Below are 13483 nucleotides of genomic sequence, written 5' to 3'. Positions count from 1 at the left end.
TTCTGAATAAACAATTTCTTGACACAAAACTACATGCATAGGAATACTAAGGACAATTACTATATCATCTTTAAAAGAATGTAATACAATCAATAAGCTTTCTAACATTTGGAAATGTGAAAAAAATTAAATAAAATAACCATGCCTATCTCCATTGGATCATTTCTGGGAGCATACAAAGGTATTCTAAAAGCTCCCATCTTAAAATTAAAAAATAAAGAAAATTCTTTTGAACTCCACATTCTTTTTTATATCATCCATTTCTCTATTACCTTTCCTGTAAAAATTCTTTAAGGAGTTCTTTATACTTATTCATTACAGTCCAGCTTCCATGGTGACTGTTGAAACTGCTCCTTGTCAAAGTCACTTGTCCTCATCTTAACCTTTCAAGCAGTGTGTCTGATATACTTGAGTATTTCTTGTCTTCACTTGTACCTACGCTACAGCATTTCATTTCCATAAAAAGTAATCACTGTTAAAATTCCTTCAGAAGGAAATAAAGAATTTGTAGATTTTACCTTCCTTCATCCTGATCCATTCCACTTGAAGTGTTGTCATCATTCATTTGTAGAGGATGAGAAGTTAGAGAAGGGGCTTTCTCAAACCTTGATGTAATCACAGATTCTTTTGATGTTTGTTTTTCTTTATCCCCTTTCCTTACTTCCTTTATATCCAAAGCAGGAGCACTATTTTTTAAAAATCCATTTAAAACATCCATTAAAAAGCTAATGTTTTCGGGAGCCTGGGTGGCTCAGTTGGTTAAGCCACTTCCTTTGGCTCAGTGGTCTTCTCCCTTCTCATGCTCTTTCTTACTCTCTATCCCTCTCTCTCAAATAAATACTCGACCATTCTCTTATACCATACACAAAGATAAACTCGAAATGGATAAAAGACCTCAATGTGAGGCAGGAATCTATCAAAATCCTAGAGGAGAACATAGGCAGTAACCTCTTCGACATCGGCCACAGCAACTTCTTTCAAGACATGTCTCCAAAGGCAAAGGAATCAAAAGTGAAAATGAACTTTTTGGGACTTCCCCAAGATAAAAAGCTTCTGCATAGCAAAGGAAACAGTCAACAAAACAAAGAGACAACCCATGGAATGGGAGAAGATATTCGCAAATGACACTACAGACAAAAGGCTGATATCCAAGATCTATAAAGAACTCCTCAAACTTAACACACACAAAACAGAAAATCACATCAAAAAATGGGCAGAGACATGAACAGACACTTCTCCAAAGAAGACATACAAATGGCTAATGGACACATGAAAAAATGTTCATCTTCGGTAGCCATCAGGGAGATTCAAACCAAAACCACATTGAGATACCACCTTATACCAGTTACAATGGCCAAAATCAACAAGACAGTAAACAACAAGTGTTGGAGAAGATGTGGAGAAAGGGGAACTCTCTTACACTGTTGGTGGGAATGCAAGTTGGTGCAGCCACTTTGGAGAACAGTGTGGAGATTCCTCAAGAAATTAAAAATAGAGCTTCCCTCTGACCCTGCAATTGCACTACTGGGTATTTACCACAAAGATACAGATGTAGTGAAAAGAAGGGCCATCTGTACCCCAATGTTCATAGCAGCAACGGCCACAATCCCCAAACTGTGGAAAGAGCCAAGATGCCCTTCAACAGACGAATGGATAAAGAAGATATGGTCCATATATACAACGGAATATTATGCCTCCATCAGAAAGGGTGAATACCCAACTTTTCTATCAACATGGACGGGACTGGAGGAGATTATGCTGAGTGAAATAAGTCAAGCAGAGAGAGTCAATTATCATATGGTTTCACTTACTTGTGGAGCAAGTAATAACATGGAGCACATTGGGAGATGGAGAGGAAAAGTGAGTTGGAGGAAATCGGAGGGGGAGACAAACCACGAGAGTGGTGGACTCTGAGAAACAAACTGAGGGTTTTGGAGGGGTGGGGGTGGGGGGTTGGTTGAGCCTGGTGGTGGGTATTAAGGAGGGCACATATTGCATGGAGCACTGGGTGTGGTCCATCAACAATGAATATTGGAGCACTGGGAAAAAATTAAATTTAATTTAAAAAAATCTTTAAAAAAAATTTTTTAAAGATTTAAAAAGCCAATGTTTTCTAATAATTTCACTGGTCAAGAATTTAAAAAAAAACAATTTTTTGTAAAATGCGGCTACCCATTTCAATTCATTTATTAGTTCACAGAACAGTTATGAAGTCCAACCATATATAAGCAAATACACATCCCTTGCTTCAAAGACTGATCAATATACAACTACAATACAATGTCTTTGTGGTGACAAAGCAGCTGTGGACCTCTTTGTAGGAGCTGTGGAACCAAGCACCATAAACCAAGGGACCTAGGAAAACTCTTGCCTACCCATGCATCAGATAACAGGCACACTCACTACAGTCCCAGCTATGGACCCAGCAATAGCCCATAGACTGGCTCCAGCCCCTTCCTCTCAACCACATCTGGGAGCCCCTGGAAAACACTTAGATAATCACCCATTGACAAAAGAGCTTTTTTAGAAAAACTAGATTTCCTACAGTAAAGTTCCAGCACACCACCAGAGCAAAAACAAAACAAAACAAAACAAAATCAGGTTTGGATACACTGGAAAGGTAGTCATTAAAGACTACTTCAAATGCAAAGACAGCAATGTAAAACTTCAAAGAATATAAAAAGTCAAGGAAATATGATACCACAAAATGATCACAATAATCTTCCAGTAATTGATTTCAAACACATGAAGATCAGTAGTTTATCCAAAAAAGAATTCAAAATAGCAGTTTTAAGTAAACTCAGTGAGCTACAAGAAAACACAAAAAGCCAATTCAGGGGTGCCTGGGTGGCTCAGTCTGTTAAGCACCTGACCTTTGATTTTGTTTCATGATCGCAAGGTCATGAGATCCAGCCCAGCATCAGCCTTATGCTCAGTGTGGAGTCTGCATGTCGCTCCCCCTCTGCTACTTGCCCGGCTCACACACGTGCTCTCTCTAAAATAAATAAATAAACAAATAAAATCTTAAAAAACAAAACAAAACAAAAAAACAGTTCAATAAAATGAGAAAAATACTAGATGAACAAAATGAGAAGTTTAATAAAGAGTTGGAAGGGCACCTGAGTGGCTCAATGGGCTGAGCCTCTGCCTTCAGCTCAGGTCATGATCTCAGGGTCCTGGGATTGAGCCCCACATCGGGCTGTCTGCTCAGTAGGGAGCCTGCTTCCCCCTCTCTTCAGCCTGCCATTCTGCCTACTTGTGATCCCTCTCTCTGTGTCAAATAAATAAAAGCTTAAAAAAAAATGCTGAGAGAAAAGAACTGCCAACCAAGAATATTTTATTGAGCAAAATTATCCTATAGAAATCAATCAAATCAAATCAGTAAGTTTGATACACATTAACAGAATGGGAAAAAAATTACAAGATCATCTCAATATGTGCAGAAAAAGCATTTGACAAAATTCAACATCTTTTCATGATAAACACTCTCAATAAAGTGGGTACCAAAGTATCATACCTGAACATAACTAAGACCACATATGAAAAACCCACAGCTAACATTATACTCAGTGGCAAAACACTGAAAGTTTTTCCTCTAAGTTCAAGAATAAGACAAAGGCGCCCACCTTACCACTCGTATTAAACATCAGACTAGATAAAGAAATGAAAGGCATCCAGATCAGAAAAGAAGAAATCAAACTGTCTTTGTCTGCAGAGGATATGATCTTACATATAGAAAATGCTGAAGACACCACCAAAAAGCTGTTAGAACTAGCAAAGATGAAGGATACAATATCCACATATACAAATCCGTTACATTTCTATACATTAACCAAAAAAATCTGAAAAAGAAATTTAAAAATACCATTCACAAAAGCATCAAAAAGAACAAAATACTTAGGAATAAACTTAACCAAGGAGGTGAAAGATATGTACACTAAAATCTATGAGACTTTGATAAAAGAAACATCAGACACACAAATAGGAAGATATCTCATTATTCATGGATTAGAGAAATCAACATTAAATATCCACGTGACTCAAAGCCATCTGTAGATTCAATGCAATCCCCGTCAAAATTCCAGTGACATTTTTCAGAGAAATAGGAAAAAGAATACTTAAATTTATATAGAACAAAAAACACCCCAAATAAGCAAATCAGTCCAGGAAAGAACAAAGCTGGAAGCATCACACTTCCTGTTTTCGAACTGTTACAAAGGTACAATAATCAAAATAGGATGACCATTCATAAAAAAAAAAAAAAAAAACACAAAACGCAAAGAAACAGAATCAAGAACCGGACAATAAACCCATGGATATAGTCAACTAAAATTTGATAAGGGAGCTGAGCACACTCAAGGAAGAAAAGATAATCTCTTCAATAAATGATCCTGAGAAAACTGGATATTCACATGCAGAGAATGAAACCGGACCCCTAACTTACACCACTCACAAAAATTAACCCAAACTGGATTAAAGACTTAAATATATAACCTTAAACCATAAAACTCCTACAAGAAAACGGGGGAAAGCTCCCTGACATTGATGTTGGCAATGATTTTGGATGTGACATCAAAAGTACAAGCAACAAAAGCAGAATCGGTGGAACAAGCAATGTTTCTGCACGGCAAAAGAAACGAGCAACACTCTAGTTCCATTTACGTTGAATATATAGGGGAAGGAAAGGAAAAAACAAGATAAAAACAGAGATGGAAGCAAACCATAAGGGACTCTTAACTAGAGGAAACAAACAGGGTTGCTGGAGGGGAGGTGACGGGAAGATGGTCTAACTGTGCGGTGGGCATTAGGGAGGGCACTTGTGATGAGCACTGGGTGTTACATGCAGGTGATGAATCACTAAAGTCTACCCCTGAAACTAGTAATACAATATATGTTAACTAAGTTGAATTTATCTAAAAAACAAAGCAGAAACAAGTAACATAATGAAAAAGCAACCTACAGAATGGATGAAAATATGTGCAAACCACACTATCTGAAAAAAGGTTAATATGTAAAGTATATAAGAAATTCATAAAATTCAACAGCAAAAAAACAAATACAATTAAAAACTGGGCAAGGCATCTTAATAGACAGCTCTCCTCAGAAGATATTCAAATGGCCAACAGGACCAAAAAATGGGCTCGACATCACTATTCATCAGGGAAATGCAGATCAAAACCATAATGATATATCGATCACCTCACACCTAATAAAATGGCTTACAACAAAAAGGGAAGAGATACCACTGGCAAAGATGTACAGAAAAGGGAATCCTTACACACTGTCACAGGACTGTAAACTGGTACAGCCACTATGCAAAACAGTGTGGAGGTTCCTCAAGAAACTAAAAATAGAACTATCAGAATATCCAGTAATCCTATTTCTGGGAACATTCTGACAGAAATGAATCAGTATCTCAAAGAGGTACCTGCGCCTCTATGTTTACTGCAGCATTATTTACAACAGCCAAGACATGGAAACAACCTACATGCCCATCAGGGGATCCACGGATTTAAAAATGTGGTGTATATATATATAGGAGAAGGGAGTTGAGGGAAATTGGAAGGGGAGGTGAACCATGAGAGACTATGGACTCTGAAAAACAACCTGAGGGTTTTAAACGGGCGGGGGGGGTGTGAGGTTGGGGGAACCAGGTGGTGGGTATTAGGGAGGGCACAGATTGCATGGAGCACTGGGTGTGGTGAAAAAACAATGAATACTGTTACGCTGAAAATAAATAAAAAATTTAATTTAAAAAATGTGGTATATATTTACAATGGAATATTTTTAGCCACAAAAAAAAAGAGGGAAACCCTGCCATCTGTGACAGCATGAATGAACCTTGAGGGAATTAAGCTAAGTGAACGAAGTCATCCAAAAAGACAAATACTCTATAATCTTACACACGGAATCTTGAAAAAAACACATTTATAGACTTGTGGTTGCCAGGGGTAGGAGGCTGAGGGAAATGGATAGATATTGGCTAAAGGGTACAAACTTCCCATTACAAGATTAGTAAGATCTGAGGGTCTAATGTACAGAATGGTGATTACAGTTAATAATACTGTTACATATTTGAAAGTTACTAAAAGAGTTGCTAAAAAAGAAATGATAATTATGCGAGGTGATAGAGTTATTAACACTATTATCATTTGACAATATAAAAGAGTATTAAAGTAATACAGGTATACCTTACACCTACACAGTTATCTGTCAATTATACCTCAAAAAATCTGGACAAAATTCAACAATACTCACATGTCAAAAATAGCAATAATCTGATTAATTTTGTTTGAAAATAAAATTATTTGAGGGTGCCTGGATGGCTCAGTCAGATAAGGTCTGCCTTCAGCTCAGGTCATGATCTCCAGGTCCTGGGATCGAACCCCAAATCAGGCTCCCCGCTGAGCTTCGCCCTCTCCCTTTGCCCCTCCCTCCTGCTCATACTCTCTCTCACACAAATAATTTCTTCTTAATTTTCTTAAAGAAAATGATTTGGTAACTTTTGTATACTTTTACCTTACTATTTAATCCTAACATAAAAAGCTAGATTTACTAATACAAAATTATAATTACTTTTTCATGGACTAAATGCATGCAAGAGAATATTATTAGCATATAGCTACCTAAACTCACAAAAAGACTAAATTTCCCACAAGAGATGATTAATTTAGGAATTGAACATGAGCCCCTCAGAGCACTGAAAACAAAAACAAAGCTAGCAATTACTGTTTTAAAACTGTTAAACAGATAACTATTCTAGTTAAAATTTAACATCCAAAAAAGAAGGATCTTCCTGAAAGCAATTATTGAACAATCTCTCTCGACCTAAATTTCAAAAATAAATCTATAATTACAGAATATGAAATAGCTTTCATTTTGAACACAGTTGATAGAAGCAACTTTTAAATAGAAAAAAATCTAGTTAAAGTCGCCTCAAACTTAGGGTGGGGGGAACCCAAATAGGAATAGGAAGCCATAGTAACAAGAAGCCACCATATGCAGTTTTAAATGCGTGTAATTGATCAATGCCTACTGGCCTCACTCACCAATCAGGCAATGTCAGCTCCTCCTTTCTAAAAGAAAGCCAATATGGAACAAAATCACTCCAATACACATGCCTCGAGTGCCAACCAACCAACCAACAGTCTCACCCAAATTACCATGGTGTTTCAGATGATGACAAACCACTTAATTCTCTGAAAGCCCCCCAAACCTTAAACTCTACTCTTCCCAAAACCCTATATAAGAATAGCAGACTGCTCTGTCAGAAAAGACTGACCAGCATAGTTCTCTCTTACTAGTAGGCAATAAATTCCAGCTTCATCTTCTTAGTTTACATATTGAGGGCTCATAATCCTTTTGCAAGAATTGTTAAAATCTTATAATAATTTACAATCATATTTCATTTTCCCTAATAAAATATAAATGAAGTTTGTGATTCCTTTGATCCATTTTACTATAATTAAAGCTAACATAAATACCAGTAAAAGAATAAGTAGCAAGTAACCACAATATTGGGCCCCCCAAAAATTAAAAAAAAAATGCATACAACTGACAGGTTAAATTGTCAGAAGGGACCCATGTCAAACTTTCCTTTTGTTTAAGTGAGAATCAGTATTATGTTAAAAACAATACATGCAGGTTAAACCCCATTCACTCAATAAACATTTATTGAATAGAACTATATATGCTAGAACATTTTCTAGGCACTGAGAACATGGCAATGAACAGATAAAAATCCTATTCATGAGTGAAGTAAACACAAAAAACAATAAACTACACAGGCAAAATAGCCAGTAGTAGAGGAGAAAAACTAAAGCAGAGAAATCAAATTTTGATGTGCTATAGGATAACCAAGAAATCAGGATATTTCCCAAAATATAGGATAACCAAGAAATCGGGATAACCGAGAAAGGCCTTAATTTTTTTTAAGATTTTATTTATTTATTTGACAGAGAGAGAGATGACAAGTAGGCAGAGAGGCAGGCGGCGGGGCGGGGGTGGGGGGCGGCAGAGCAGGCCCCCCACCGAGCAGAGAGCCCGATGCAGGGCTTGATCCCAGGACCCCCGCATCATGACCTGAGCTGAAGGCAGAGACTCAACCCACTGAGCCACCGAGGCACCCCGAAAATTTTAATTAATTTAATTAAATTAATTTAATTATTTTTTAAGCAAAAATTAAATTAAAAAAAAAAAAAGGAAGGAGCAAGGAGCAAGCAAGCCATAAGAGTATTATTGATGGGAAAAGCACTCCAGACAGAGTCAACAGGAAGTAGAGAGGTAAGCTCAAAGTGTTTATAGTGAGAAAAAAAAAAAAAAAGTGAAACATTCAGTGTACCTCAGCAGAGTGAAAAGGACAGAAAATAGGAGTTCAAATCAAGGAGAGGTAGTAAGCAATAGGGAGAGACCTGAGATGAATAGATCACACAAGGCCTTGTAGGTGTTAGAAAAAACTTCGGCACATACTCTGAGCGAAATGGGAGGCAACTGGGGTTTGAGCAGAGGAAGACATACTCTGACTTATGTTTTAAAAGATCCACTGTGTTTAGAATTAATGGGAAAAGAAAAGGCAAAAGAACGAACAAACAAGAAGACCAATTAGTTAATTATTACACCGATACAGACAACAGATGACAGTGGCTTGGTCATGGAGGATGTGTTTGGCTTCTGATTATATTTTGAAGGAAGACCTGACAAGATTGGCTGACAGATTAGATGGGGCATGTATGAAAAAGAAAAAGACAGGAGTCAAAGATGATACCAAGTTTTTTGGCAGAGCAACTAGAATTGTCATTAACTTAATTAGGAAAGATAAGAAAGGCAGGTATAAGAAAGAATATCAGTAGTTCAATTTTGGGCATGTTAAGTTTGCAATACCCAATAACTATCCCCCAAAATATCAAATAGGTGGTTTTATATGTAAGTCTGGAATTCCACAGAGAGATGTGGGCTGGAGATACAAACTTGAGGATCATTAGAATATACAAGATAGTAAAAGTCAATGGGACGCCTGGGTGGCTCAGTTGGTTGGGCAGCTGCCTTCGGCTCGGGTCATGATCCCAGCATCCTGGGATCGAGTCCCACATCGGGCTCCTTGCTCCGCGGAGAGCCTGCTTCTCCCTCTGCCTCTGCCTGCCACTCTATCTGCCTGTGCTCGCTCGCTCTCTCTCTAAAAAATAAGTAAATTAAAAAAAAAAAAAGATAGTAAAAGTCAAGAGAAAGAAAATCAAGGACTGATTCCTGGAAGGAGAATCAGGAGAATGAGGAGAAAGAAGCAAATCAGGCTGAGATGTACAGACTAGAAAGGCAGGGGGAAACCAGGTGAGTGAGTGATATTCTGAAAGCTACATGAAGACAGAATTTTGAAGAGAGTTTTCCAATGGGTCAAATATTGCTGATAGGTTAAAAAAAAAGAGATCTAAGAAATTATGTCTAGACTTATTAAAATGAAAATCAGTGGTAACCTTTGAAAAATCAATTTTGGAGTAATGGGAGTGAAAATTACTAGTGAGAATTCAAGAGCGAATGGGAGGGAAGTAAGGATCACTGAGTGTACGTGGTTCTTTTAAGGATTTCATAGCTAAGTGGAATGATCACAGATGACTCAATTTTCTTGTTTAGTTCAATCCTTACACAATGATGATGTAGTATTTTTGTAATATTTTGAAATTTTTTAAATTGCATACATGTAGCACTAATTTTTTTTTTAATGTGCCTGACCAAGGGGACGCCTGAGTGGCTTAGCCGGTTAAGTCTTCGACTCTTGGTTTTGGTTCAGGCCATGATCTCAGGGTTGTGGGATCAAGCCCTGCACAGGGCTCTGCTCTCAGTGCCAAGCCCGCTTGTCCCTCTCCCCACCACTGCACCTCACCCCCCACTCTCTCTCTAATATAAACAAATAAAATCTTTTTAAAAAGCCAAACCAAAGCATTAAATAATTCAGGAAATTATACAAGCAAAAGACTCCTTAAAAATTTTCTAGATATATAATATTATATAAACTGATTATCATTTTTCTCATGCTTAGAAAGACCACAGAAAAACTCTAAGTTCCAACAGCAGTATTTCATGCTTGATAAAAATCATCTAACTCTAGGATAAATTCTACTATGCAAAATCATTAGTCATATTAAAATTCTGTAAGGAAAGTACAAGGGGTTTAGAATGTAGAAAATATTCCTATTTTGTAAACTGAATTCTCATAAATTCTATAATATGAAGTCACTATTGAAAATTTTGGTGAGGCGCATGTAGAAATAGATTCTCTTTAAAAAGGAAGGATAATATGCTGGGGTGGGGGGAGGGAGAGGGGGGTGGGGTTATGGACATTGGGGAGGGTATGTGCTATGGTGACTGCGGTGAAGTGTGTAAATCTGGCAATTCACAGACATGTACTCCTGGGGATAAAAATACATTATATGTTTATTTAAAAAATAATAATAAATTAAAAAATTAAAAATAAAATAAATTAATTTTTGTAAAAAAGGAAGGATAATAGCACGCGTGCATGGTACCTTAAGAAGAAGATTCAACGCATTAGCAACATCTTGGTTTATAGCACAGGGATCAAATCAAATGTTTGTATAGAACATGGGAGAAGTTGCTATATGAAATCTCTTGGTAATACTCAGATCAATTTGAGGGTCCAACATTTGAGCACTCATGCATTAGGAACCAAAACCAAAACCTAGTGACTAGCAATTTTGTTGGTAATAAGAGTGCCAGTATAGCAGGTAACTTCCTTTTGCAACACAGCAGATTTTAAAAGTATTCCATTTTTCACAAAACTCGACCATTCTCCTACACCATACACAAAGATAAATTCTAAATGGATGAAGACCTCAATGTGAGACAGGAATCCATCAAAATCCTAGAGCAGCACATAGGTAGTAACCTCTTCGACATCAGCCACAGCAACTTCTTTCAAGACATGTCTCCAAAGGCAAGGGAAACAAAAGTGAAAATGAACTTTTGGGATTTCCTCAAGATAAAAAGCTTCTGCACAGCAAAGGAAACAGTCAACAAAACAAAGAGACAACCCACGGAATGGGAGAACATATTCGCAACTGACACTACAGATAAAAGGCTGGTATCCAAGATCTATAAAGTACTTTATATCCAAGAGGCTGGTATCCAAGATCTATAAAGTACTTCCCAAACTTCACACCCAAAAAACAAATAATCAAGTCAAAAAATGTGCAGAACAACAGACACATGAAAAAGTGCTCCACATCACTCAGCATCAGGGAAATACAGATCAAAACCACAATGAGATACCACCTCACACCAGTCAGAATGGCTAAAATTAACAAGTCAGGAAATGACAAATCCTGGCGAGGATGCGAAGAGAGGGGAACCCTCCTACACTGTTGGTGGGAATGCAAGCTGGTGCAACCACTCTGGAAAGCAGCATGGAGATTCCTCAAAAAAGTGGAAAATAGAGCTACCTTATGACTCAGCAATCGCACTACGGGGTATTTACCCTAAAGATACATATGTAGTGATCCGAAGGGGCATGGGCACCTGAATGTTTATAGCAGCAATGTCCACAATAGCCAAACAATGGAAAGAACCTCGATGTCCATCAACTGATGAATGGATAAAGATGATGCGGGGTATACACACACACACACACACACACACACACATATATACATATATATACATATACATATATATATGTGTGTGTGTGTGTGTGTATATATATATATATATATATATATATATATAATGGAATAGTATGCAGCCATCAAAAGAAATGAAATCTTGCCATTTGTGATGACATGGATAGAACTAGAGGGTATTATGCTGAGTGAAATAAGTCAATCAGAGAAAGACAACAATCATATGATCTCCCTGATATGAGGAAGTTGAGAGGCAACATGGGGGACTTGGGGGGTAGGAAAGAAATAAATGAAACAAGATGGGATCGGGAGCGAGACAAACCATAAGAGACTCTTAATCTCACAAAACAAAGTGATGGTTGCTGGGGGGAGAGGGGTAGGGAGAGGGTGGTTGGGTTATGGACATTGGGGAAGGTATATGCTATAGTGAGTACTATGAAGTGTGTAAACCTGGTGATTCACAGACCTGTACCCCTGGGGCTAATAATACATTATATGTTAATAAAAAAATAAAAAATTATATTAAAAAATGGGCAGAAGACATGAACAGACACTTCTCCAAAGAAGACATACAAATGGCTAACGGACACATGAAAAAATGTTCATCATCATTAGCCATCGGGAAATTCAAATCAAAACTACATTGAGATACCAACTTACACCAGTTAGAATGCCCAAAATTAACAGGACAGGAAACAACAAATGTTGGAGAGAATGTGAGAAAGAGGAAACCTGTTACACTGTTGGGAATGCAAGTTGGTGCAGCTGCTTTGGAAAATAGTGTGGAGGTTCCTCAAAAAGTTAAAAACAGGGCGCCTGGGTGGCTCAGTGGGTTGGTCCTCTGCCTTCGCCTCAGGTCATGATCTCAGGGTCCTGGGATCGAGTCCTGCATCGGGCTCCCTGCTCGGCAGGGAGCCTGCTTCCTCCTCTCTCTCTCTGCCTGCCTCTCTGCCTACTTGGGATCTCTCTCTGTCAAATAAATAAATAAAAATCTAAATATATATATATAATATATATATAATATATATAATGTAAATATATATATATACATATATATATATATATGTATGTATATATATATATATATTAAAACAGAGCTACCCTAAGACCCAGCAATTGCATTACTGGGTATTTACCCCAAAGATACAGATGTAGTGAAAAGAAGGGCCATATGCATCCCAATGTTCATAGCAGCAATGTCTACAATAGCCAAACTGTGGAAGGAGCAGAGGTAACCTTCAACAGATGAATGGATAAAGAAGATACGGTCCATATATACAATGGAATATTCCTCAGCCATCAAAAAGGATGAATACCAACATCTGCATCAACGTGATGGAACTGAAGGAGATTATGCTGAGTGAAATAAGTCAAGCAGAGAAAGACAATTATGACATGGTTTCACTTATTTGTGGAACATAAGGAATAGCATGGAGGAATTAGAAGGAAGGGAAAAATGAAGGGGGGAAAATAAGAGGGGGAGATGAACCATGAGACACTATGGACTCTGGGAATCAAACTGAGGGTTTTAAAGGGGAATGGGGTGGGGGAGTTGAGTGAGCCCAATGATGGGTATTAAGTAGGGCATGTATTGCATGGAGCACTGGGTGTTATACACAAACAACGAATCACAGAACACTACATCAAAAACTAATGATGTACTGTATGGTGACTACCATAGCGTAATTAAAAAAAAAAGAAAAAGAAAAAGAAATGCTGGGGTAGAAAAATAAATAAGTAAATAAAAGTATTCTAAAATTTGCATAAAACATGACATCAAACCAAAAACTTTAAATATACTTTGTTAAACAATCAGTACCTTGTAGACCTAAACTCATTTTTTCAAACAGTCGCGT

General features: G+C 37.4%; 1 protein-coding gene across 1 annotated transcript in view; it reads right to left on the bottom strand.

Moving 5' to 3' along the window:
* Window positions 1–13483, bottom strand: part of LOC308338100 (ankyrin repeat domain-containing protein 26-like) — a 317834-nt gene that overhangs the window by 260067 nt on the left and 44284 nt on the right. The window contains exon 14 of the mRNA XM_080831659.1: window positions 519–686. Coding sequence (XP_080687785.1) covers window positions 519–686 — 168 coding nt within the window. The remainder of the gene's footprint in view (window positions 1–518; window positions 687–13483) is intronic.

Source organism: Martes martes (assembly GCF_963455335.1).
Source record: "Martes martes genome assembly, contig: scaffold_81, whole genome shotgun sequence".
Taxonomy (NCBI): domain Eukaryota; kingdom Metazoa; phylum Chordata; class Mammalia; order Carnivora; family Mustelidae; genus Martes; species Martes martes.
This window is presented reverse-complemented; position numbering and strand designations above follow the sequence as displayed.